The following is a 27,507-nucleotide window of genomic DNA, read 5'->3' as shown; positions in this document are numbered from 1 at the left end:
GCACTGAGCCCGCCCTCATACACCATGCATTCACTTCCTCCCTGAGTCTGCTGTGCTGTGTTGGGTCTCGTCATACAATGGCTGCAGGCTGCTCTGTTTTCAGACAGGAGTCTGATAGACAGGACAGTAGTGAGCAAAGAGGAGTACTAGTCCCGCCCTCACTTACTACACTATGGGGGAGATTTATCAAAGTTGTCTGTGTCCCGCATCAATATAGACCAGGCATAGGCAACCTTCGACACTGCAGATGTCTTGGACTACATCTCCCATGATGCTTTGTCAGCATTTTGGCTGAAAGAGCATCATGGGAGATGTAGTCCAAAGCATCTGCAGTGCCAAAGGTTGCCTATGCCTGATATATACCAAACTACAGAGGGTTAATCCGGTCTATTCTGTGCTTAATTCATCAAAAGTCGCACGGCTCTTGATAAATTCTGCGCACAGACTTTGAGATCTATGGTTTAGACTGTATTTAAACCTGCTCCAGCATGGTCTGACATTTCAGCGTAATTTCAGCCGATGCGGTAATATGGAATTGAGTTTTGGGCTCTACATTGTATAAAGATTGAGAGCTGCAGAGGATTTAAAGGCCATCTGTAGTGAATTAACACTTATAAATGTTTGATTGCGGGGGGGGGGGGGGATCCGAACGGAGACTCAATAGGTACCCCAGATAAGACAAATTTCCCAGTTAATGCTTTTACACAGAATACTTCAAGCAAGGGGGGGGGGGGGGGTCGGTTAGTCCCTACACATTTCCCTGAGACCAAGTGGGATCATCAGGGGACATCATATAGGGAAAATAGGACAAAAATTACCTTAGCAGCATACATAGGAAATGAAACAAGTAGTGCAAAAGATAAAATACTTAGCATAAGATAAAGCAGCGTTCAGATGATGCTGAACCATAAATCCCCAGGTGGGTGCTAATGATAGTCAGGGTTCTGGTATTTATTCTGGAAGTGTATTCTTGCCTATAAAATACTGACGGGGACCAAAAAACATTGGTGGGAACAGAGACACATAGTATCTGTTGTTTGTTACATGATAAATTGCTGATATAACTAAACACTTATGCTATTGATAAGTGATAACATTTACTGTAGTAAAGTAGGGTACAATAGTCCTACCAATACAATCCTCAACTACAAAGATAGTTAATAATATTTGAGAGGTGAACTATTTCGGCAATCTTCTTGTCTCTAGTAAAAGCTTCTACCACCTTCTGCATTGGCCAAGTGTCAGGGTAAGTGATGCTGACAGGCACGATAAGAGATCGATATTCTCACTATAATTAGTAATAAAGTCTTGGTGCTGAGGTCACGGGGGCCATTGAGCCCTGGACTAGCGGAAACCCCTGCTAGCTTTATGCATTTAGAATTATGTTTATAGCGTCCAATTGCTCTGGGTGTATTTTCTTTCACACACGTCTCACTCTTTGGGGCAATTAAAACGGACAATATTACATTGATCAGATGTAGAGATTTATTCAATTTCAAATAAACCAACCTTGTGCGATACAACACATCATTTTTCTTGATTCTACATAAACACAAAGGACAAAGCATAAATGCAGACCATGTGGCTACTATGGAGAGAAGGGAACGCAGCCCTCTCTTCTCCAGGGGAACTACTATATCAACAATGTGGTAGATCCTCGCGAGAACTGTGTTTTTTTATTTCTGACCATTACCGCCCGCTTCCAAAACGTGTACATTTTACTCCCACCCGCTTCCGCAACGTGTGTCCAATCCCACCCACTCCCACAAACATTCTGGTACAGCTTTTAGGTCGCGCTGTAGATACACACTTTCGTATCTCGCTGTAGTGTGATTACGTTAAAGTCAATATGCAGCGCTGCAGGTACACTCTTTTTGTCCCACACTATAGTGTGATTGCACTATAAGTTAATAGGTGGATATTAAGTAGCAGAGTTTACTAGGGATGTCGTGGCCGTGTGTCTGATGGTCCGTCTCTGATGTTGATGGCTCGGGTGGTGCCGAGATGTAAGTCTGTTGCTGAGAACAACTGGTATATAGCAGGGTAAGTGCGCTATGCAGCGTTGTAGCCCTCCTGTTTGCAGCCCACTCTACCTTGGTGGCACTGGGCTAGTTTGAATATAATTTGTGGGGTGGGGATTGGTACCAAGTACCTCTTACCCGTGGTGCCAGTGAAAGTTGCTCCTTTTTTCAATTTGGAGGATCGATGTCCTGGATGAGTGGATAAGTCTCACTTTGTTATTCTGCAAAGTAAGGGGAGTTCTGGGGAGCGCGCGCTCCGCTGGTGGGATGATGTTCTCCTAAGTTTACAGTGTTGCAGTAAGGGTGAATAGTGATTCAAGCTTGCCTGTATTGGGGTGTTTGCGATAATAGGGTGGCCGGCTAGACGCGTTTCGAGGAGCCATGTCCCTTTTTCAATAGCTGATGGCTCCAGTAGTATGAATGAAATGCCCGGGAAAACAATGCCTTTATATAACCCCTGCATCAATTTGTTTGCCAGGTAACAGGTGTAACCTGGACGGGATCTGGATGGGGTATGTATTTCCACTGGGAATATATAAGACCAAATAGTGTCAATAGATGGGAAACAGAAAATAGAAAAGGAAAATATAAGAATAGAGAATAGGTTCTAAGAGTTACATAAGAAACTTAAATATTAAAAAATTACAGATTAAAATATTTAGTTATGGAATGAAAGAATCATTCTATAATAGACAGAAATATGAAACATAACATATAACTCTTTGTATCAATATGTGAAATAATATCAGTGGATAAATAGGAAGAATGAGAATTAAGAATGAGGTTACAAACTCAAAAATTTAATTAGATATAAATATTAGATAAAAATGTAAAGAAAAAGACCTTACAATATTACAATATGTACTAGATAAATTACTATATGTTAACAAGGTATAGTGCGATATGACTGATAATAAAAATATATATATATATTTTTTATATTTAACTTTTTATATATATTTTTTTTTTCTTTCTTTCTTTTGACTGATAATAAAAATATATATATATATATATATTTTATATTTAACGTTTATATATATATATATATATATATATATATATCTTTCTGTGTTTTTTTTTTTGTCATATCGCACTATACCTTGTTAAAGGGGTATTCCAGGCCAAAACTTTTTTTTATATACCGGTATCAACTAGCTCCGGAAAGTTAAACAGATTTGTAAATTACTTCTATTAAAAAATCATAATCCTTCCAATAGTTATTAGCTTCTGAAGTTGAGTTGCTGTTTTCTGTTTAACTGCTCTCTGATGACTCACGTCCCGGGAGCTGTGCAGTTCCTATGGGGATATTCTCCCATCATGCACAGCTCCCGGGACGTGACATCATCATTGAGCAGTTAGACAGAAAACTTCAGAAGCTAATAACTATTGGAAGGATTAAGATTTTTTTAATAGAAGTAATTTACAAATCTGTTTAACTTTCCGGAACCAGTTGATATATATAAAAAGTTTTTGCCTGGAATACCCCTTTAACATATAGTAATTTATCTAGTACATATTGTAAGGTCTTTTTCTTTATATTTTTACCTAATATTTATTTCTAATTCAATTTAATATAAAAGTTTGTAACCTCATTCTTAATTTTCATTCTTCCTATTAACCTATTTGATACTATTTCACATATCGATACAAAAAGTTACATGTAATGTTTCATATTTCTGTCTATTATAGAACGATTCTTCCATTACATACCGGTAACTAAATATTTTAATATGTAATTTTTTAATATATATAATCTTATAACTCTTAGAACCTATTCTCCATTCTTATATTTTCCTTTTCTATTTTCTCTTTCCCATCTATTGACACTATTTGGTCTTATATATTCCCAGTGGACATACATACCCAATCCAGATCCCGTCCAGGTTACACCTGTTACCTGGCAAACAAATTGATGCAGGGGTTATATAAAGGCATTGTTTTCCCAGGCATTTCATTCATACTACTGGAGCCGTCAGCTATTGAAAAAGGGACATGGCTCCCCGAAACGCGTCTAGCCGGCCACCCTATTATCGCAAACACCCCAATACAGGCAAGCTTGAATCACTATTTACCCTTACTGCAACACTGTAAACTTAGGAGAACATCATCCCACCAGTGGAGCGCGTGCTCCCTAGAACTCCCTTTACTTTGCTGAGTAACAACTTGAGACTCATCCACTCATCCAGGACATCGATCCTCCAAATTGAAAGAAGGAGCACCTTTCACTGGCACCACGGGTAAGAGGTACTTGGTACCAATCCCCACCCCACCCGTGACTTATATTCAAACTAGCCCAGTGCCGCCAGGGTAGAGTGGGCTGCAAACAGGAGGGCCACAACGCTGCAAAGCGCACTTACTCTGCTATATACCAGTTGTTCTAAGCAATAGACTTACATTTCGGCGACATCGGAGCCATCAACTTCAGAGACGAACCATCAGACACACGGCCACGACATCCCTAGTAAACTCTGCTACTTAATATCCACCTATTAACTTATAGTGCAATCACACTATAGTGTGGGACAAAAAGAGTGTACCTGCAGCGCTGCATACTGACTTTAACGTAATTGTAACGTACCGGTCAGGAGACAGGAGGTGGATCCACTGAACCAGAGGGGCGATGACGTGGGCCGTACCAGGGGAACGGAATCTAAGGGACTACTGGTCTTCACCAGGGCCCGCCGCAAAGCAGGATGGTCTTGCTGCGGCAGATAGCCCCCAGGTCGTTCCACCCGATAGCGACTCGACCCCTCTGGTAGCTGAGAATGGCGTGGTACAGGAGGAGCAGGCAGAAGCGTAGTCGGAAATGGCAGAGGTCAGGGCAGGCGGCACAGGTTCACAGGTGATAGTCAAGCAACAGGTCAGGGCAGGCAGCACAGGTTCACTAGCGGTAGTCACGGGCAACGGTTTGGCAACAGGCAACACAGAACAAGGGAACGCTTTCACTAGGCACAAGGCACTAAAGATCCGGCGAGGGCAGGAAGGGGCAGGAGACATTTATAGAACAGTGAGGGCCAGGCACCAATCAATGGTGCGCTGGCCCTTTAAATTTCATGAAGCCGGCGCGCGCGCGCCCTAAGGAGCGGGGCCGCGCGCGCCGGGGAATAGAGGCAGCACACAAGGACGGAGCTGCAGGTGAGGAGGAACAGGATGCGGCACGTGTGCGGTGATCAGCCGCCACACTAGCCGCAACCCCGCCAGAGGAATCCCCGCGCTCTCGGTCAGCGTGTCTGACCGGGACGTGCCGGGGAACAGCAGGCAGAGGCAGCGAGCGCTCCGGTACAGAGGAGGGGACCGGAGCGCTCACTGTTACAGTAATCACACTGCAGCGAGATACGAAAGTGTGTATCTACAGCGCGACCCGTCAAAGAGACATGGCTAATACTATAAGTAATTGCTTACCTTTTGGGGAACATGAACTAGTTGTTTGCTATTTAATCAAGTTCATGATTCTTTATTAATGCCCTTTTTATTGCTTTTATTTAAATTGTCCATGTTATGTCCAATGCAAGGGCCCTGCAGAGGACACCGTAGCATAATTATTAACCAATAAACCATTTTAGACCACATCTGACATTATTCTACCGTATATACTTTTCTTTATTCCTTTTCTATTCTCAACCTAGTAGGACTGTATAGTATTGTTATTTTAGGCAGATTATAAAAGGGCTTTGGAAATGATCCAGCAGTTGTTGTGTGGTCCTGCCTGCCCAATAACCAGACCATGTAACAGGCTTTTCATATGGGAGAGGAGACCAATGCTTGTATCAGGCGGGGTCGGACCCAACCTAAAAAAAAGAGGCCACACTAGTTTACTAAATAGATTCCCAGTGTAAGACCGGCGTATGCGTAATATGGGTGCATCTTTACGTCTATAATATGTACAGTGGTCCCTCAAGTTACAATATTAATCGGTTCCAGGACGACCATTGTAGGTTGAAACCATCGTATGTTGAGACCAGAACTCTATGGAAACCTGTTAATTGGTTCTGAAGCCACCAAAATGTCATCCAAAAATAGGAAAAAGTGAGGATTAAACATAAATAAGTAGATAACTAATATAGATAAAGCAAATCCTTACACATAAAAGTAAGAAAGATCTGCGGGGAGCTGTAATCGCTGTCTATGTCAGTGTTTACCAACCAGGGTGCCTCCAGTTATTGCAAAACTACAACTCCCAGCATGCCCGGACAGCCAACGGCTGTCCGGGCATGCTGGGAGTTGTAGTTTTGCAACAGCTGGAGGCAACCATTTTTGGGAAACACTGGTCTATGCAGAGGACAGAAGTTTCTTCAGGGTCCTGTACAGAACACGCAATGTCCTAAAAAAAAAAAAAAAAAAAAAGGAAAATGGAGCCTCCCTCACCTGATGCCCAAAGGAGCAGATAACCCTGGCACAGGTAAAGAGTACAGAACATGTAATACCTCCCTGTACTGTAGGGGGCGCTACCAGACACCAGTCAGTGCATGCACTTCAGTAATACAGGTAAAGAGTACAGAACATGTAATACCTCCCTGTACTGTAGGGGGCGCTACCATACACCAGTCAGTGTATGCACTTCAGTAATACAGGTAAAGAGTACAGAACATGTAATACCTCCCTGTACTGTAGGGGGCGCTACCAGACACCAGTCAGTGCATGCACAGGGGTTTTACCAGTGAAATATCCATTCTGATTGGCCGGTTCTTCCAGCCATTGACACGTTTCGCAGATTCCAAAGCTTTGTATGTTGAGTCTGGTTTCAAGTTACAATGGTCCAGAAAAGAGCATTGTATGTTGAAACTATTGTATGTTGAGGCCATTGTAAGTTGAGGGAACACTGTATTAAAATTCTGGCCTAAATGCCTCTCCTATGACCCACATGGACAGAATCATAGATCTCCGGGCCATTACAGCCACCATTGGCCAGGACTTCCAGTCGTAATAAGGATGAATAAATATGGCCATATAACAATCATGTGAAAGCAGCCTAAGCCCAATACATAGGACTCCAACCCACAAAACCTGTATAGTATTCCCCATCCCCAAACAATTACTGGTATCCAGAGAGTAAAGTTACAATTGCAGTCCTTGATCTGTCCTATGTTCCCTGCCTTACATCATCCTGCTGGTAAATGAGAACTTCTATATCTGCTACATTGTTTTACCTTCACTACATAGACTTCTGAATGTGCACTGCTTAGGAGAAGATTGCCCTGCAGCAAGCAAAGCACTTGGGAGAAATTACTATATTGATCTCTCCAAGGCAGGAGAAAGAGTCTGCTTTAGACCTGGTAAGAGGTCCTCTTTAATTCACATCATAGTTAATAGAGATGAGCCAACTTACAGTAAATTCGATTCGTCACAAACTTCTCGGCTCGGCAGTTGATGACTTATCCTGCATAAATTAGTTCAGCTTTCCGGTGCTCCCGTGGGCTGGAAAAGGTGGATACAGTCCTACAGTCCTTTTATAATTATATATATATATATATATATATATATATATATATATAGCATCAACATGCTAATCATGTCAATAGACAGGTTAAATAATTAAATAATACAGGATAGCATTAGTAGTTTCTACAAATCATTATGATCAAGACATGAAATATACTCAACAATACATAAAAGTAACAGGGCACTGGATACCAGAGCGACAGCACCCCAACGCGGCGTTTCGGCAAACCTTTGTCGAGGATTTTTCCAAACTTAAAATCAGTTTATGTTAAACTAGCATTACTGTATATACTGGGATCGGAGTAATTCATAACTATGTACAGAAGTCCAGAGAATAAGTATAGAAAAAGAGTCACTTCTGTTGATGCTCCCAAAACTTAAGGACAGGGACAATGACTCGTTTCGGAGGTGCAACCTCCACAGATTGAGGACGTCCCCACCTATCTGGAAGCCATCTTTTTTTGCTATATAAAGAACAGGTTATCTGTATACTGTTTATCCACAATCTGATGAAGAGGTTGTACCTCAGAAACGCGTCATTCTCACTATCTTGACAAATGACCCACGAGTTTAGAGAATAAGTTTTTAATAGGATCGCAGTGCCAACAAGTGGGACTCTTTTTCTATACTCATTCTCTGGATTCCTGACGGGCCTTTTGGATTTCTCCAAACCTGGCATCACCCAGCAAAGCAGCAATCTTCTGATCTGCCTTCTTGTACCCCTTATTTATAGGAGTGATATATATATATATATATATATATACACATATATATATATATATAGACATATATATATACTCCAATGTGAGCTGCAAATTTGTATCCCTCTTGTCTATATCATTCTGTTGAGGGTAATACAAGAGGCGCTGTCCTCTGTTCTTTTTTTGCTTTATTTCCCTTACATGTACAGAAGGAAAACTTATGCACTGTGACTAGTACCTAGTGCCTGGTAAACAAGTATCTCCATAACAGATACAACAACAAAGCTTCATAAAGGTTTACAGGGTCTCCATACAAATGAGTCCCAACTGGGTGTGAAGGCCCCACTTAGTTTTAAAGGTATTGGGAAAAGTCAAAAAGTCCTGGGTATCAGGCACAGACCATCAGGCAAGGGATGCTTAGATAATCACAGTGTTCTTTATTGATCAAACAGCCAATACACAACGCGTTTCGAGGCTTGGGAGCCTCTTCATCAGATGAACAGATGTGTATATATGACTGTTCATCTGACGAAGAGGCTCCCAAGCCTCAAAACATGTTATATATTGTCAGTTTGATCACTAAAGAACACTGTGATCCATCTAAGCACTCCTTGTCTGATGGTTTGCGCCAGATACCCAGGACTTTTTGGCTTTTCCGGATACCTTTATGTATATCTTCCCCTGACGCGGATACCTCGTGGGCTGCACCATCCATTTATGCCTGCATAGTGGTCATGTCTTATACACAACCACACATGGTGAGCAGATTCCACTTCGGGGGACCTGGTGTCACTTCCACCACTTGAGTGCTGTGCATGATGCCCTATGAGAAGTCCTGCTGTTTTTATTTCTATAGACATATCCCCCTTAGTTATAAGACTTTCCAGAAGGGTAGGCAATAATGCTTAGCGTTACAACTACATATTTCATTGCTGTATGAAGGAATCTCAAATTCTAGCAATGCTTACCTTTGCTTATGACTTTCCTATCCATGTTAGTACCCCAGAGCATAAACATCTACGGCGTATCAAAGTTACTGTCTACGATAATACCATGTGATCATACTCTATGGTACGTACAGTATAGAGCTGATGAATCCCTGTCCTCCCTTCGTCCACACGGCTGGTTACCAGTCTGATGTCTACACTAAGTTGGGTCCTTGTCCCCTGTGAGCAGTGATTAGGGCCCCGCCATGTGCTTCATTATCAGCGAACACTTTAATAGTGCCATTTAAAAGGCCATATTTCTGCCTCCTTCGTTGGGCCAGGGATGATACATGGTGATAATTGGCAGAGAGAGATGGCTCTCAGTGGCCTTTTAATCGGCCTATTTGTCAGGCTCGGTGTCTGTGTAAGACGAATCATATTGATGGCCCCTCTTGGTTCTCCAGTAGCTGGCACTTAACCTCTCCACTGCCAGGGTTTTAGAATTATTATAGAAAATGATAGGAAATAGACAGGAATCTTCAGCTTGAATAAAACAGTAAAGTAATATTTTATTATTTCCTATTTTTATTTTATATTTCATGATTGTTTTCTCCCCCATATACAGACAGTTCTTGATTTACTTGACCATTCTCACTTGAACTCATCAGTAATACCTTATATTTTTAATATATTATTTTAATAAGAATTATTTATGATATTTATTTAAGGATTTAATGTAGCAAAGGGGAATGTTTGTTAATTGAAAATGCCTACAAATAGTTAAATGTAAAAATAGAATATTGGAAGATGTTTATACAATGCAGGGAGGCAGCAATGAAAGCTTTTTTCACATGGTAATTTTGCAGTATCTGGTGGAAGTAATCATTGGGGGTCTCCCCAACGTCCACCTCTGCCGTATGACTATTAAGGATGCCACTTAGTGGAATCCGCCATTCAGTGACTACCATGTTAATAAAAAGAAGCAATAAACAGTATACAGAGACATAGAAAGAGTGATGTGAAGACAGGTAAGTTCTTCATCTTTATGCAACACCATCCTGTTCCAACCAATTCTATAATCCTAGATCCTTCACACGTACGCAGATTTGATGCGCAGGATTTTCTGCTGCAGATTTCAATGTAAACCAAATGACTGAGCGCAGCTTCTAATCTGCAGTTACAAATCCTGCGCATCAAATCTGCGCAGTATCCTGTATGTGTGATCGCACCCTAAAGGGGTATTCCAGATACATATAGGGGATTTGATAGAAACTTTTAAATACATAAAGGAAATCAACACGGTAAAGGAGGAGAGGAGATTTAAAAGAAGAAAAACTACCACAAGAGGACATAGTTTTAAGTTAGAGGGGCAAAGGTTTCTGCAGTAATATCAGGAAGTATTACTTTACTGAGAGAGTAGTGGATGCATGGAATAGCCTTCCTGCAGAAGTGGTAGCTGCAAATACAGTGAAGGAGTTAGGCATGCATTGGATAGACATAAGGCTATCCTTCATATAAGATAGAGATAGGTATAAGGCTATCCATTATATAAGATAGATAGGTATAAGGCTATCCTTTATATAAGATAGAGATAGGTATAAGGCTATCCTTTATATAAGATAGAGATAGGTATAAGGCTATCCTTCATATAAGATAGAGATAGGTATAAGGCTATCCATTATATAAGATAGATAGGTATAATGCTATCCTTTATATAAGATAGAGATAGGTATAAGGCTATCCTTCATATAAGATAGAGATAGGTATAAGGCTATCCTTCATATAAGATAGGGATAGATATAAGGATTAGTGTTGCTCGCGAATATCCGCAATTCGAATTTTATTCGCGAAAATCGCATATTCGCGAATTCGCGAATATTCGCTAATATAGCACTATATATTTGCAATTACGAATATTGGTTTTTTTTTTTCTTCACAGTACACATCACAGTGATCATCCCTCTCTGCTTCCAGCTTGTGTGGTGTAAAGAAGGCTCTAATACTACTGTGTGAGACTGGCGTACTAAATTTCGCATATGCTAATTTTCCCATATGCGCATTTTCGTTTACACACATTTTCGCATATGCGAATTTCCGTTTATGCTAATCTTTCGTATATGTTAATCTTTGCACATGTTAATTTTCCCATATGCGAACATTTTCGTACACGCCACTTTTCGCATATTCGAATTTCTGCTCATGTTAATCTTCGCGTGTGTACTTTTCCCATATGCGAATTTTCGTGTATGTAAAGTTTCGCAAATGCGAATTTCCACGTACGTCATTCTTTCGCATCTGCTAATTTTCCCATATGCGAATTTTCGGTTATGCAAATCTTCGTATATACGAATTTTCGCTTATACTAATCTGCGCATATGTTTATCTTCGCATATGCGAATTTCCGCTTATACTAATCTTTTGCATGTTAATTTTACGCGAATATTACGAATAAGCAAATTTAGTGAATATATGACGAATATTCGCCCATATATTCGCAAATTCAAATATGGCCTATGCCGCTCAACACTAATAAGGATATCCTTTATATAAGATAGGGATAGACATAATACTACAAAAAAAAATTCCCAGGGATTCCAGGGCAAAATAGCAATCAACAACCTTTAGGGGTCACCCCTCAAGGGGTAAGCCCTAAACTAGTTTAGGGCTTACCCCTTGGGGGGTGACCCCTAAAGGTTGTTGAGGGATAGACATAAGGCTGTCCTTCATATAAGATAGAGTGACGGTCGTTGCGCCCCCTCCCATAGACTTGCACTAAAGGGGCGTAGCCATGACATCACGAGGGGCAGCATGAAAACAGCGATCGGAACATTTAGTTCCGAACGCTGGCTAGTGGAGTACCCCTTTAAAGATGCCTGTGCCTATGAAAAATGAAAGAAGCAACCTGATTTGTTGCTATGGGCAACTGTACCACTCTTCCTCTACACAGGTTTTGATAAATCTCCTACCCTGTAACACTAGCCTCCTAAGTTTCCTACCCTGTGCATCTCAAAGCAGCCCAGTCCATAAAAGTTCAAAAAATTATCTTTTTGCGTAGCCATACTATATGCAAATTGTCCCCAAGCAGTCATGTGAGTGGTAGCCTCCTAAGTGATGAGTATCTTATCGGGGGGTCCCGCAATGCCATCCACTTGGGGGACAAGGGACCCCCAGTCTCATGATCAGTGGGGGTGTTGGTGATCGAACCCCCACCGATCAGATACTTATCACCTGTCCTGTAAATAGGTACTATGTTTTAACCTTGGGTTACCCTCATTTAACTAATAAATGAAAAATTGCTCATAGTTTACTAATTTACGTCCTGTCAGGCAGACATAACGGTGGGTCAGCCATGCTTTTTGTATAGCAGCAGGTTTATACAGCTCTGGCCATTGTTTTACAGTTCTTACATTTCCATTTGTCAGGTTATTTCATTACTGTATAATACATTTGTACATACGTCTTTTTCCTATAGAGTCTATGCTCGGAGCTCAGGCTGCGTAGGCGCGGTGTGGCTTCCATCCTGCGTTTATGCCACCATCTCCTAAACCTCCAGGACCAGGTTCCACAACATGACACCCCCAACCTGCAGCTTCTTAGTGTCAATTTAGAGAGGAGATGGGAGGCCATTGTAATGCAGAGTACACAGTGGCAAAGGCGCCTTCAGAGAGAACTGGGTGAGGAGCAGGTGAGTACAGAAATTACGAGCGATTATCCTCATTTTACTATTCTATTTATGGTTTGTCACATGAAAAAGGTATTTCAATTCATCTCATGTAGTTTGAGTTCCAAGCAAGTATCAGAATAAACAATTTATAGGGTGCTGCTGCTTAAGATTTGGGATTTTAACTCTTGACCACTCCTTTATTTGGGAAAGGATTTTCTGGGGCATTTTAATGAATTTAAGATATGACTTTTCTTCATTGCAAAACACAAAGCTCTATGTCCATTATATAATTGATTCTTTTTTTTATAGAATGTTTTGTGCTTTTAAAGAGGATCATTCACCATTCCTGGAGTTTTGGGTTTTTCTGTTATTCCTTCATGTATGAATTGACAATTGGGTATTGCATTTCCCATTATTAGAGGGGTGCGACCAGATAAAGTCTGGTGCAGTCAGTCTGTCTGACTGGACAGTGTCATCGTCTGTAGGGACACACACACCCCAACTGGTAACACCCAGTTGTGTCAATTTATTCATTGAACAATAACTCTATTGAAGAGTTACAATGTTAAAACGGTCAGCTTTTGTTTATCTCCCATAATATATTAGGATATTTGTAATCAAAACTATTCACAAAAAACACAGCTTTACCAATTAAATGGTTCTCCAGGGAAAAGTGTTTTTTTTTTTTCTAAAAAACATGGCCAGATTGCCAGCTTAAACAAAAAAGACTCTACTTACCCCCCACACGCCCACACTGCCTCTGGTATAGCTTCTTCCAGTTTCTGGGGTCAGTATGTCAAATTGCCCCTTAGCCAACCACTGGCTAAGGCTGAACGCTGCTGTAGTGAGTGATTGGTTGTGCGGCAATGTCTTGTGCTGACCCCAGGACCTAGTCTCCAGTGAACTTAAAGGGGTAGTCCGGGGAAGTTAAGAAAAATAAAAATGCCCCAAAGCCACCACAATACCTGTTCTGTGTCCACTGTAGGTATCCATGTGGTTTTTGCAGCTCCTCTGGCCCCTGTTGTCTCCTAAATACTTTATTTCCTTGTTTGCAGCACAGACTACAACTCCCAGAAGTCAGTGCAGCTCTGTGTAATGGCTGCCAGCCAATTGCTTTCACTATCTGTGTACATGTTCCCACTGCAGCTCACACACATTGTACAGGTCTTTTCATCCTTCCTTCAGCAATAAATCATGTTATGCTTTGAATGGCAGCAGTTAGTGATAAGATCTACAGCAATCTTCACTCAGCTTCTCTCACGGCACACAGAGAGGGGAGGGGAGCTGTGGCTGTGAAGACAGGAATCAGGTGGTGCTTGTCTCTGTGTAAACCCCTCACTGACCTAGCCCCCACCATCCTGTCAAGATACAGTAGTTGGCTGGATGACATTTTCCTCACACTTCACTTCAATGACACCTGAAAGAGGAAAAATGCTGTATATAACTAATGAATGATATTTAGAAAAATACATAGGCTGGTGAAAGGGAAAGGATGGGTTATGGGTTTAGTTCCCTGGAGTACCCCTTTAACTTCCTGGTGCTTGGGTTTAATACTTCACATTGCTGCTAAGGCAATCAGTGACTGCAGTTGTATCCTATCTCAACCACTGATTGGCTGAGCAGCAATGAGACGTATTGCCCATCAGCACCAGGAAGTTGAGCGTGGCCGAGACTGGGAGCAGCAATACCAAAGACAGTGCGGCAGAGTGCGAGGTAAGTACAGTTCTTTTTTGTTTAAGCAGGCAACCTGGCCATGTTTTAAAAAAAAAAAATACTTTTTGCCAGAGTCCCCCTTTAAAGGCTAGATTTTAATAGCACCTTTGCTGTGGTCATAAAACCTCTGATGTTGCTGTGACTGTATTTGGCTATGGAAAGCTCTTTTGTCACACTTAGTGTACTGACTTGCTTTACTACTGAAAGAGCATCACTACAGAAAGCACCCCTGCAAGTCACCATATGGGCAGCTTGTTGCATTGCATTATGAGTTGTCTATTTAAAAGCTCTGGGAAAGAACACACACAAAATCTGTGTAACACTAGCCTAGTATATCAAACATTATATTAACTTCTGAATTCTGATATTTCAGGAGATGGATCTTCTGGTGGACCCTGACTGGGCTGATTTAAGTAGTGCTCCCGGGGAAGAAGCCTTGGAATGGGACGAGACTGATATCACAACTGAGGTCATATGTGAAAGTCCAGATGCAGAGCAGATGAAAGCAGAGCCATTTGTGTTAGGTGGAAGACATTGCTCTGGACATGTTATTTCTGATCAAATGGAACAGCAAAGTTCCTTGCAAGCACCAGCCGTGTATCAAGTCTACAGTGTGCACGATATGGAACTTTTCAGAACAAACCTAGATCCTTCACCAAATGAAGCATCGAAGAAGCCTGGCACCCTAGCACCTCTCCCTCTTTCTATGCTACAAGGATTTCCATTTATATCTTTGCCAGACTTAGCTAATGGATCTTCTCAATCTTCTCATTTCCATCCCACAAAACATCAGAAGGATTCGTGTGGCCATTCTGAGAGTGAAAGTGGCATTGCAAGTGGAGAAGGTGTGACGGCTGCCAATTCAGAAGGATGTTTATCCCTTGATGGTGAAATACCACAAGGTTGTTTGGTTCAGAATGTGGATGTGGGGAACTTTGGGATTAAAGAAATTGGACATACACAGTATTCTAGAACAAAGCCACAAAGTCAACTGGTGCTTATTGATTCGCCACAATTACAAGCCGATAAATACCAATTGGTGGTGCTGGAAAAGACTCAGAGGCCAATGCCTAGTTTTTGTCTCCAAAGAATGCCAGGTAAGACTGGTACAAATAGAACAATGCTTACAGCTAGCTCAGAAGACCATAGCCCTGTAGATGCAGTTGAGGACCTTATTGAAGTACTGAGTCCAGAAAACAGTCCCCCTAATTCCTCCTCACTGGAATCTTTGTCAGGGGCTGGTGAAGTTCTAGAGAATTCAGTTCTGAGGCGTAGTGTGTCTCTCGAGAGTTGGCCAGCCTCATATAAGAGCAATGAAGACCTATTTAGTCAGCAAGGTTCAGCTGATGTTACCCCAGGTAGTGAGCCAGGTGAAGAATTAAGTAAGCGTACTTTGGACCTGCTGAAAAGATTGGAAGACATTGAATGCCCAACAGAGCAGAAAATGAAGCGTAGTCTTTCTGATGATATTACTTTAAGGAGTGGTTCTCGGAAGGCGTCATTTAGTGGTCTACATTCCCCACACGATAAAGAATCATCAGGGAATGAAGATGTTGGTTCTGAGTTGACAGAACTGAGTAGCAGTGATGAACTTTCACTGAGATCTGAAGACATGGTTATACTAAAAGGCCGACTAGGGTTGCTCAATTCCAATGCCTCTTTCCGCAAGCACTTGAGTCGTTCTCTGGGGGGAGAAGAAGGCGAAGCCAATCTAAGTATGATTGTTAATGTATCATGTACCTCAGCATGCACTGATGAAGAAGATGATAGTGACCTGCTGTCGAGTTCCACCCTCACATTAACTGAGGAAGAGGAAGAAGAGGAACTTGAAGAGCCAAACTCTAGTTTAGGAAGTGAAGATGAAGCTGGGGATGGTACAGGTCTGCCCTTAGGGTCTGATTTTATTAGAAGAGAGCTGCAGGCTTGGGTTAGACCTTCAATTTTCCTTCCAGGAGAAAGAAGGAAAATGAATAGACTAGTACAAGACATGTATGGAGCACCTAAATCTGAGAAGGGTCTGCAGTTTTCTTTACAAAGACAGAAAGAGAACAATGGAAATGGAAAAGATACTAGCAAGGTTTTGACAAAAGTAGGTGATGAAAAGACGTTACTGAACTCAACTCAGTTGGTCGATGATATGGAAAATGGAAACATCAATAATAGGGAATTTACAATAAAAGACAGTCTGTTCAAAAGAATCGTCCCGGAGAAAAAAATAAAATCTGGCCCATATCCATCAATATCAATTACCAAAACAGAAAAACTTCACCCGCCAAGCATGCCTGCATTGGCTTTTCACAAGCCCCGTGAGCTAGGACCATCTTCTAAAGGGAAGAGCAATTTACGGGTTACGAGTGACTCAGTTACTGATGTGGATATGCTCGATAATAGTTTATTACCACCTGAAAAAGATCAACCTTCTACTGTCCTTTCAGGATCAGCGGATGAGGGGTCTTGTTCTTGTCATAGCTCTGCACATGAAAGGTCTAGCAGTCCAGATTGTTCTGTACAGGACTTTGTAAAGGAAATTCTGGGCATGACATCTAATGCACTCCATAGATCATCACCACAAGATGGCCAGAAGCAAGGGCCTGGGGCGCAGATCAGGGAAAAAGTGTTGGAACATTCTCGCAAACAGCTCGAGAGAGGGGACTTCTACTCTTACTTATCTCTTTCTTCTCATGACAGTGATTGTGGAGAGCTTAGTGGATCGGCCAGGGCTGCAACACCACAGATGCCAGTAGAGGAGTCCACAGAAGATCAAATAGAGAGTATGTTTGAGGCATGTCCAGAAGAGAAGACAAAAGGACAGGCGAGCGATGAGTCTATTGAACTTAAAGGTTCTTCCAAGCTGACATCCTCACAGCCAATATCAAATACCTTGCCAGTCAAAGATACTACTGTTAAAAGCTCACAGAGCAGACCCACCATCTCAGGGCAACAATTTACCAATAGAGTTTCTGCCCGGAAATTTCAGGATAATTTAACTGTTGCTGCAAAAGGAGCCAACAACAAAAACTCCTACAAGAAGCTGCCTTCCACAAAAGAAGTTCATCCTGAGCCTAAAGGCAAAAGTTCCGTAAAGCCAGTAGTCTCTAGCTTGCCTATTCTGCACAAAAGGGTCAGAGACCAAAGGACAATGGCAACAAGTGGTGCAAACCCTGGCACAGGGCATCAGAAGGTATGTATATTGCCTGCGTGTATTCGTTTATATAAAATAGTATATTCCTTAGCAACAGCAGCTTTATAGGGGTACTCTGCTGGAAAAAAAAAAATATATATATATATATATATTATTATTATTATTATTATTATTTTTTTTTTATTTTTTTTTTTAAATCAACTGGTGCCAGATTTACTTCTATTTAAAAATCTTAATCCTTCCAGTACTTATCAGCTGCTGTATGCTCCAGAAGAAGTTGAGCTGTTCTTTTCTGTCTGACCACAGTGCTCTCTGCTGTCACCTCTGTCCATGTCAGGAACTGTCCAGAGCAGGATAGGTTTGCTATGGGGATTTTCTCCTGCTCTGGACAGATCCTGACAGGGACAAAGGTGTCAGCAGAGAGCACTGTGGTCCGACAGAAAGGGCTGGATTGGCAACAGATGACCATCCTCTCTACTGAGGAAAGGGTCAATATATGAAGCACCATGAAACGCGTCTAGAGGTTTCGCAATTGCCGCATCAATACCGCATTATACAAATAGAACTCTAATCTCATCTGTTACCAATCCAGCCGCTTGCTTCAGGAATTACAGCCTGCATCAACAGCATATACCGGGTTAACTTCCATCTTCACTGAGCTGAGGTCACACGCCAGGATCCCTTTCCACGAGCTTTGTTTGCCATCACCGGAGTGACTACATCTACCTCCGTGAGCGGCAGTATACATAGGTCTATGGCAGACAGACCAGACGCCGGTGTGCACGCCAGCGCACATCGACCTCTTTGGGACGGACAGTGAAAGCAGCTCCTACTTTCTCCTTGAAGCCGGTCAATATCCAATTGTGATTGCGGACTGGGACTAAAAAGACACATCTTGTCTATGAATCTACATTCTTGCCGGATTACCAGATTAGAGACTTATTGCGGTATTACAACATTTTAAGTACATTTTACATTGAAGTTATCCCTACCTCCCCACAAGGGCCCTGTGGAAGGAGATATTTTTCATTTTATTTCTATTTATTGTTGTTTAATTGCCTTATGTATTTTATATTAGCGGCTATTAAATATATTTTTCATATTCTCATAAATTTAAAGCACAGTTCTTATTTCCATTTTTAAATTTATATTATACCATCATGTGTCAGTCCTTTCTGATATTAGTCTAGAGGTGAATGGTTTTTATTCTTTTTTCTCCCAAATTTACAAATCTGTTTAACTTTCTGGCACAAGTTGATTTACAAAAATTAAAATGTTTTCCACTGGAGTACCCCTATTAAGGGATGTTCGTTCACGTACACCAGATATGTGGCAAGAACTTCTTCTATTCATCTGAATCCGGTTGTTTTGGTGGCAAAAAGAACTTTTCCAATGAATGATTGTCGATTTAAAAAAAATAAATGTTTTCTAGCGGAGCACCCCTTTAATGGTATGTTTTACTAACAATACATAACAGGTGCCATCCATAATGCAAACTTATATACTGCAATTCACTAAGGCTCCAAATCACACACACAAAAAAAAAAAAGATTAATAGCCATTGGCTCATAACCCCAATTTTTATTTATTTATTTTTACTGTAATTAAGGATTCGCTCCCATGTCAGAATATGCCATCTGCATATGTGACAAAAAGATAAATGCTCCTTTAAATATCATCTAATGATAGACACAGTAAGTAAAGCAAAGCATGAATATGCAATTGCTCATTAGCAGTTATAATTAGAATAACATCACTGTTGTTAACTGTACTGGCACGAAAAGTACCGTTTATGCATAATCTTAATACCAAGATAGTATACATTTATAAACTTTACATTATTCGCTATAATAAATAAAAAATCACTCAAGTGTATAAAGTGAAAACATCTTAAAATAATCCATGTACAGAGGTAATTGTCAGCCGTGAGACCTCAACGCCACCAGACTAAAGTTTCCAAAAACAGTGGCTAATCTGGTGTCGTCCTATTCTTACACATATATAAGTTATCTCACGAATAATATCATTATTCATTTTTCAGTTTTTGCAGTCTTATATAAAAGTTACTGACCCTTTAGAATTACCCGATTTTTTTTTGAATACTAATGTGCTCTGATTGTTATCTAAGGCACAATTCTTGGCAAACACAATCTAAACTAATAACTCAAAAACACGTCTTTTATAGAGGTCATTGAGTAAACATCCACAGTGCAGGGATAAAAAAAAAAATGGTTAAAGGGGTTCTCCGGTGCTTACATATCTTATCCCCCTATCCAAAGGATAGGGGATAAGATGCCTGATCACGGGAGTCCCGCCGCTGGGGACCCCCGGGATCTGGCACGCAGCACCCCGTTTGTAATCAGTCTCCGGAGCATGATAGCTGCCATGCCCCCTCCCATAGGCTTGCATTGAGGGGCGGAGCGTGATGTCACACGGGGGTGGAGGCGTGACGTCGCCGGCCCGGTGGTCGCCCGTAATCAGACCCGGATCGAACACGCTCCGGGGACTGATTACAAACGAGGTGCCGCGTGCAAGATCACGGGCGTCCCCAGTGGCGGGACTCCCTCGATCAGGCATCTTATCCCCTATCCTTTGGATAGGGGATAAGATGTGTAAGCACCGGAAAACCCCTTTAATGCAGTGTTTTCCGAACAGTGGCCCTCATTTCTTTGTGGGTTTTAATTCCCTACAATTTATTTTCCACGGTATTTACTAAGATTTCCCTACATTTTCCACTTTCCCTTCGCTTTGCTTATTTTACACCTGCTCTGATCTGTCTGGTTTTCCTCAGCTGAAATCCATCACATTTTATGTGGGAAACCTTAGTAAATATGTTGTTTTTTTGTGAAAATGTCGGGAACACACCCCTTTTGGAGACCAAGCCCCCTCTCCCCGGCGACCACGCCCCTTTTTTCGTGTTTTCTCTGCAAAATGGAGAGTTAGCCAGGGTTTTTTTCAATCCTGGCGCAAATTCTGGTGCAAACTATGGCGCAGACAGAAATTCCGGTGCAATGTGACAGAATCTGGCGCAATGGGACAGAATCTGGCGCACCACCCGACAAAACATGTCGGGTTTGCAATAGTAAATGAGGGCCAGTGTGTCTCCTGTTGTTGCAAAACTACAACTCCCAGCATGCCCGGACAGCCAAAGGCTGGAGACACACTGTTGGGAAAACACTGGGTTATTGACTTCTCCAAGAGCTAATTGACAAAGGGAGTTTCAGTTTAGGAGATAAGATTGGATGTGATAGTTTCACAGGGGCATTGCCTAAGGTTGCATTTACATCACGTTTAGGCACTAGGTTCAGGCTGCCAGGTCCAGCTGGGAAATTTGTAAACCAGGCGCTCCCGTATCTCAGCTGGACCAGTGCTGAAACCTATGAACTTTAATGAGCCAACCGGAGTCAGATAGTGACTCCGGTCGGCTCAATTTTCCCTGTATACGGTTTTGTGACCGGACTTAAAACCATAGCATACCACGGTTTTAAGTCCGGTCACATATATATGTATACAATTCCTGGCTACCGACAAATCTGTTCTTCTAAAGAAAGACATTTCATGAATAATACCAATGTTCATGTTCTCTGATGGCTTTAGGGAACAGTTACACATTGCAGTCTTGTATAAAAGTTAGTGAACTTATCTACGGCACAGACATAGATAAACACAGTCTAAATTAATAACACGCAAACATGTCTCTTATTGACGACATTGCGTAAACATCCACAGTGTAGGGACAAAAAGGTTAGTGACTTCTCCAAGAGCTAACTGGCAAAGAGAGTTTCAGTTTCAGAGATAAAATTGGATGTGGTGCTTGCAAAAAGAAAAGAACAAAGGGGGTGCTCCCTAGTGTAGTGAACCTTAGTATTAATAGGATACATAAAAAAGAAGAAAGGTGCTCACCTTAAAGTATTGAGCTAAGGACACAACACCTAAATTGGCATTTACATTTAGAAGAACCAGCGGTTGCAACCTGCGTCCCGTGCTGACCTCCCAAGGGAATGATCTGTAAGTATGCAGAGGATCCTAGCAGACTCCTTGTAACAACGGGCTTGCTTCAGTGGTGCACACCGATATGTATAAGGACCGATATCAGACCATAAGATGCAAAATAAACTGATCTAATGAAAAAAAAACTATGTATTTCAAAAGACCTCCCCCTTTCTTCACGAGGTCTCTGATGAAGGCCTGATGAAGAAAGGTGGACACCTTTCGAAACGCGTTGTTTTATCATTAAATTTGTTTGTTATTTTTGAGGGGTATCATCTTTCTTCATCAGGTCTTCATCAGAGACCTGATGATGAAATGTGGACTTTCAAAACACTTTGTTGAATTATTTAATCTGTTTTTTGTTTTTTTTTAAAGGCGTCTCTGATAAAGGCCTGATGAAGAAAGGTGGATACCTTTCGAAACACGTCATTTTACTATTAGATCCATTTGTTATTTTGCATCTTGTGGTCCAGTATCACAAGCCCATTATTACAAGGAGTCTGCTAGGATCCTCTTTACCGAGATTGGATGTGAGACTTTCACAGCTGCTTTGCCCAATACATGAATGTACACAATGTATCAAGGCCTGGCTACAGACTTATCTGTTCTTTCCAAGAAAGATTGGTTAGTGGGAACCTTGCCTTGATACACAACTTTCAGAAGACCTCTGAAAATATGATATGGAAGATTAATGAAGCTCAAAAAGGCATTTAGCATGACCAAAGACCTAGGTGTTCAACAGTCAATGCTAGGACAAATTGGAGGAGATTATCAAAAACTGTCTAATTCTTAGACACTGTAAACCTAGACTAGACAATCTAAGATTGTGCCAAAATAAGAAGAATTGTTACAAAGTTTTTCAGATCTTTATGTAGAGTGAAATGCTCAGCAGTATGGTGTTCTTTTAAATAAAATGTTACTTATTTATTTATTATTATTTTTAGTCGTACAGTAAAGAAACAATATTTAAAAAAAAAAATTTGGTCATACAGTGAAGATACAATAACCATTTTTTTTCCTTTTTTTTTTTTTTTTTCAGAGACCATTAAATGGACCCAAAACCAACAAGGACCTGTAACTGCCTTCTCTTTGCCGGGGGCACATCCTCTACAAAGGTGAAGGCGGCAGTGTTGCATGCACTGCTCTCCTGTCTATGCTTCCTCTCGCACAGAATCTCGGGTTTTCATCCATTTTGCTTTCTGTGAGAACCTACAAAAAACGGATAAACCCTTTGACTCCTTGGGTATAAAACAGGGTAAAGATAATAAATTGCCCTACGCCCGGCAATCAGTATCACCGACGAGTATGAGGCTTGCAAGTTCTTGGTTTTAAGAAGACAGAAAGAAGGCCTTGAACGTTGGCTTTTTTTTGAGCAAATATGAAGAGCCAGGCTCCGGGGCTTTGTATGAAGTCATTTCCGAGGCAGTAGATGAAGATGTGTTATGGACAATGGACACAGTAAGGCAGAGTGAGAAGCAAAAGTGATAACATTTTACCTGTCCTATAATAATGGAGGAAATGTTATATGTGAGGTTTCTGGGATGGTAACGTCAACCAGGGAGAGGATAGTGAATGTGAACAAAGAAAAAGTCAGGTTTGAGAACGGAGAAAGCCTAGAATGTAAGTGCAAAAGGGTTAGAATAGTGGAATTTTGCAGAAATCAAAAAGGTTAGGATAGGAAATGTGGCAGGGGCTGCGTTGGGTTAACCATTTGTCTGCCTAAAAGGGCGTTTTTCGTCCCCCCCCCCCCCCCACCTCTCCAAGTAAATTGTTCATTTACTTTAATGACAATTACCAAGTAGGATGTGAAGCACTGATAGGGACCTAATAGAAAATAAAAAGAATATAATCAATTACACATACTTATTATGACCTAATATATCACAGCGTGCTACGTTCTTCACATTACGGAATCAGTTAAGTGTGTTAAATCTTTTGAATGCCAAATTAGGCAATTTTCTCACTTTACCCTTTTTTTTTTATATGAAGTTTCATTTGCTCCACATGTCTTCGATACCTTTATAACTCGACTCCGTAGGGATCCTATGTTCCAGATAAGTCACTTATTGTCTTTTTCATTAATGGCACCTTATTGTTGAAGCGGAATCTCAACCTTTTGTATACAGCACGCTTGCTTCCAGATGACTGCGATGTGCGGTTACACAATGTAGTCGTATAGGAAAAGTTAGTGAACCTTTAAGAATTTTCTTAAATACTAATGTGCACTGATTGTTATCTAAGAGGCAGTTGTTGACAAACGCAATCTAAATTAATAACGCACAAACCTGTCTCTTGTTGGGGACATTGAGTAAACATCCACAGTGCAGGGATAAAAAGATTAAGGTAGTATTTTACAAACGGTGCATCTTCAGCTGTTGCAAAACTACAACTTCCAACATGGCCGGCATCCGGGGAGTTGTAGTTATCTAAGGCACAATTATAGACAAACCCAATCTAAACTGATAACACACGATCATGTCTCTTCTTGAGGACGTTGAGTAAACATCTACGGTGCAGGGATAAAAAAGTTAGTGCAGTGTTTTTTGCCATTGGCTGTCAAGGCATGTTGGGAGTTGTAGTTTTTCAACTGCTGCAGACACACTTTTTGAAAAACACTGATATAAAGTAAGTCTACCCATTAAGATATAATACAGGTGTTGGTTTTTTTCTTAGGTACACCAACAGATCATACGTGTACCCGTCCATGACCACAGCGTGATGTTCATTCCCTAACCACTGTCATTAGGAAAAGTCTTGTTTCGATGTATATTGTTTCCATGACAAAAGGACTTGGTGTCACATTCCATTACAGACTTTACAATTTAGGTTGAGAAGTATCATCCACTGGTGCGAATCCATTGGAAAAGTAAAGACATACTCCTGGATCAGTGACTACCCTCAAACTTTAACAGGTCAATTGCAAACACCATACGGCTACACAGGAGACAAGCCATCAAAGTTGAAGGGTTTATCCAGTTTAGTAAAGGTAATCTCCTATCCAGAGGATAGGGGATAAGTGTCAAATCGTGGGGGTCCAACCGCTGGGATTTCCTACACAGTGCTTCGGCTCTCCTAGTGCATGGTGCGTGGGCTGACACGTGCCCTCTATGCATCTCTATGGGAGAGTCAAAGTGCTGTAACCGTGTATCTCCGGCTCTCCCCTAGAGATACATGTTGACCACCGCTTCGCAGGGGCTACGAGCAGTCGGACCCCTGCGATCCTTTGGATAGGGGATAAATTGTTCTACGTGAGACTTCTCCTTTAAACGGTACTCCGACCCTAGACATCTTATCCCCTAACCAAAAAATAGGGGATAAGATGTCCGATCGCTGGGAACCCCCGCAATCTCGGCTGCGGCACCCCAGACATCCAGTGCACGGAGCGAACTTCGCTCCGTGCCGAATGTCTGGCGATGCGGAGGCTCGTGATGTCACGTCCACGCCCCACTCGTGACGTCACAGCCATGCCCCCTCAATGCAAGTCTATGGGAGGGGGCGTCACGCCCCCTCCAATAGACTTGCATTGAGGGGGCGTGGCCGTGACATCGCAAGCCTCCGGCGCTGCACCCGACGCTTTAAACGAACACTGGGTACAGCAGGGAGATCTTGGGGGTCCCCAACGGCGGGACCCCTGCGAACTTACATCTTATCCCCTATCCAAAGGATAAGATGTCTAGGGACGGAGTACCCCTTTAAGGCCCAGATTATCATCTGAATGAGCATTCATAGGAACATTCATTACCAATAAGTGGCCAATGTAACAGGGTAAGCTTGTTGGTCAGATGATCAGATCTGCTTTGCAGGCATAATTACTGGATGTGTGGTTGACAAGAATAAAATTAAAGGGGCACATGGGTGATCAGCGATCGCTCGGGCGGCCTGGCCTGCAACTGATGGAGTGATATGAAAGTCCATTAAATGATTATGAATCAAAAAGATTAGTGCTTGTTATAAGGACCTGCTCAGCCCCATACCTCCTGTGCATGGCCATATTGTAGCTCTATAAGTTATATATTTAGTGCCAATGACCGGATTGTATCCTGGCCTGGGAGATCTGGAAAGCCGTCCATCTCACCAAATATGTTGTTCACACACAAAGCCATAATAATGTGTTGTTTTTATGCACAACTTATCAACATGGTTGCCTAGTGTTATGTATTTTTTTTAATGGGTCAGGTTGGTGGAAAAAAAAAAATCATTAGTCACCTGCCAGACCCTCCATTTCTGCCCCTTTAATGTACCGGCTGATGACAGCTTCCTGGTCCCCTTCTTGACACTTCCTGTACTGTGGAAGTAGTGAGAATCTGGTTAGCATTGAAACAGCAGAATCGGGCACTTATTGGGATATATATATATATATATATATATATATATATATATATATATAGATAGATAGATAGATAGATACATACATAGAAGGGCAAGGATAACAGCACAAATATCATATCCTGTGGATATTCCATACATGTTGATATAGGAACACTTCTTCCAAATTTGCATGTTCTGCTGGTGCTAGGACCACTCAGAAATGCTCCATAGACAGCAATGCATTTCTGAGCGGTACACCTTCATTGTTCCTGTCAATATCAGGATTTCCGCGGCAGATATTTCCATCGTGAAAATTCTGCCATGTGCAGGGTGCAGCAGAATCCCATTGAAATCAATGGGACTCTGCTGCAGTGAAATTTCCAAGCTGAATTTCACCGTGTGAACATTAGCCTAACTGAGAAGAAGCAAGAAGATTTAACAGAGACCCAAATGAACTAAGGTTCTTTTCGCTCTGCATTTTGGCAATGTCCGACATATAGTTGTAATGGAACTTAAAGAGTACCTGTCATGATCTTGTTAAATGTTATAATCCTCCCAGTTCCCTGCCCCCATCATGATAAACCACCCCCTGCCTTTATTTTTATTATTTTTTTAGTTTTCTACCTTTATATTGTTCTGTATTTTCTGATCAGTCTCAGTCAGATTCACAGACTGGGAAGGGGCGTTCCCCAGCAGGCGTGACACCATCTGAAGCCATACAGGGGAGAACTTCCTCCCTCACTCTGCTACATACAGCCCAGAGCAGTTTGGTGTGTGAGATTAGCTATGACTGGCTAAGGCTGTACACACTTCAGACTGCATTTCCTGAATTTGGACTTCTGCCAGGCCAGCAAGAGTCCAAAGTCTGTGCAAGAGATAGGGGGGAAATGTGCTCTGGACAAGTAGGGAGACACCTAGTGGCAGCTTTTTTAAACACAAATAAAACATAGAAAACGTCATATTTTTAAACAAAGTACATTAGAAAGATTTTTTTATTTACTGTAAGGAGTGCAATAGCAAAAGTTAGTTTTAATGATAGTTCCCAATTAATGGCATCCATCATCCATATAAGCCAATGTATTTACCAGATCATATGCTATAAAAGAACAAAGAAGCCTGTAGTATTCCATCCAGCAATTAAATGGAAATCTCTACAGAGAGCTACTTCATCAGGACTATGTTGTATAGATAGGATCTTCATCAGGACTATGTTATAAATATAGGACCTTTATCAGGACTATGTTATATAGATAGGACCTTCATCAGGACTCAGTTCTCCAATTTTCTATATGCTATCTATATAACATAAGTATAAAAATAAAAATAAAGTAATAAACAGACTGTTTTAGATGTATATAATCATCATAACATCTAAACCTCCAGCAGTTCAACTAAACTTACCGTAAACCTAAAATGATGTGAAGTGTGGGAGGTCTGGGTCTGCAGCCATAATATATGCATTAAATTGTGCTGCATTCCAGCCTAAATGAAAGGAAAGCGTGGGAACGTGAATGTCAGCCAGCCTATAGCATTAGTCCTATGTGGTCTGTGCAGAAATCTCAGCCTAAGCACCGTTTATAATCACTGCTGGATTACACTTCAT

General features: G+C 41.4%; 1 protein-coding gene across 8 annotated transcripts in view; it reads left to right on the top strand.

Annotated features, from left to right (window-relative positions):
* Positions 1-23,328, top strand: part of AKAP6 (A-kinase anchoring protein 6) — a 234,271-nt gene extending 210,943 nt beyond the window's left edge. For all 8 annotated transcript variants that reach the window (XM_056547013.1, XM_056547014.1, XM_056547006.1 and 5 more), the window contains 3 exons: positions 12,560-12,772; positions 14,838-17,645; positions 22,636-23,328. In XM_056547013.1, coding sequence (XP_056402988.1) covers positions 12,560-12,772; positions 14,838-17,645; positions 22,636-22,674 — 3,060 coding nt within the window. In that variant the 3' untranslated portion in view covers positions 22,675-23,328. The remainder of the gene's footprint in view (positions 1-12,559; positions 12,773-14,837; positions 17,646-22,635) is intronic.
* The last annotated feature ends 4,179 nt before the right edge of the window (positions 23,329-27,507 follow it).

This window comes from Hyla sarda, chromosome 11 (assembly GCF_029499605.1).
Source record: "Hyla sarda isolate aHylSar1 chromosome 11, aHylSar1.hap1, whole genome shotgun sequence".
NCBI lineage: Eukaryota > Metazoa > Chordata > Amphibia > Anura > Hylidae > Hyla > Hyla sarda.
Note: the sequence above shows the minus strand (reverse complement) of the source record. Positions and strands in the feature narration are given on the sequence as shown.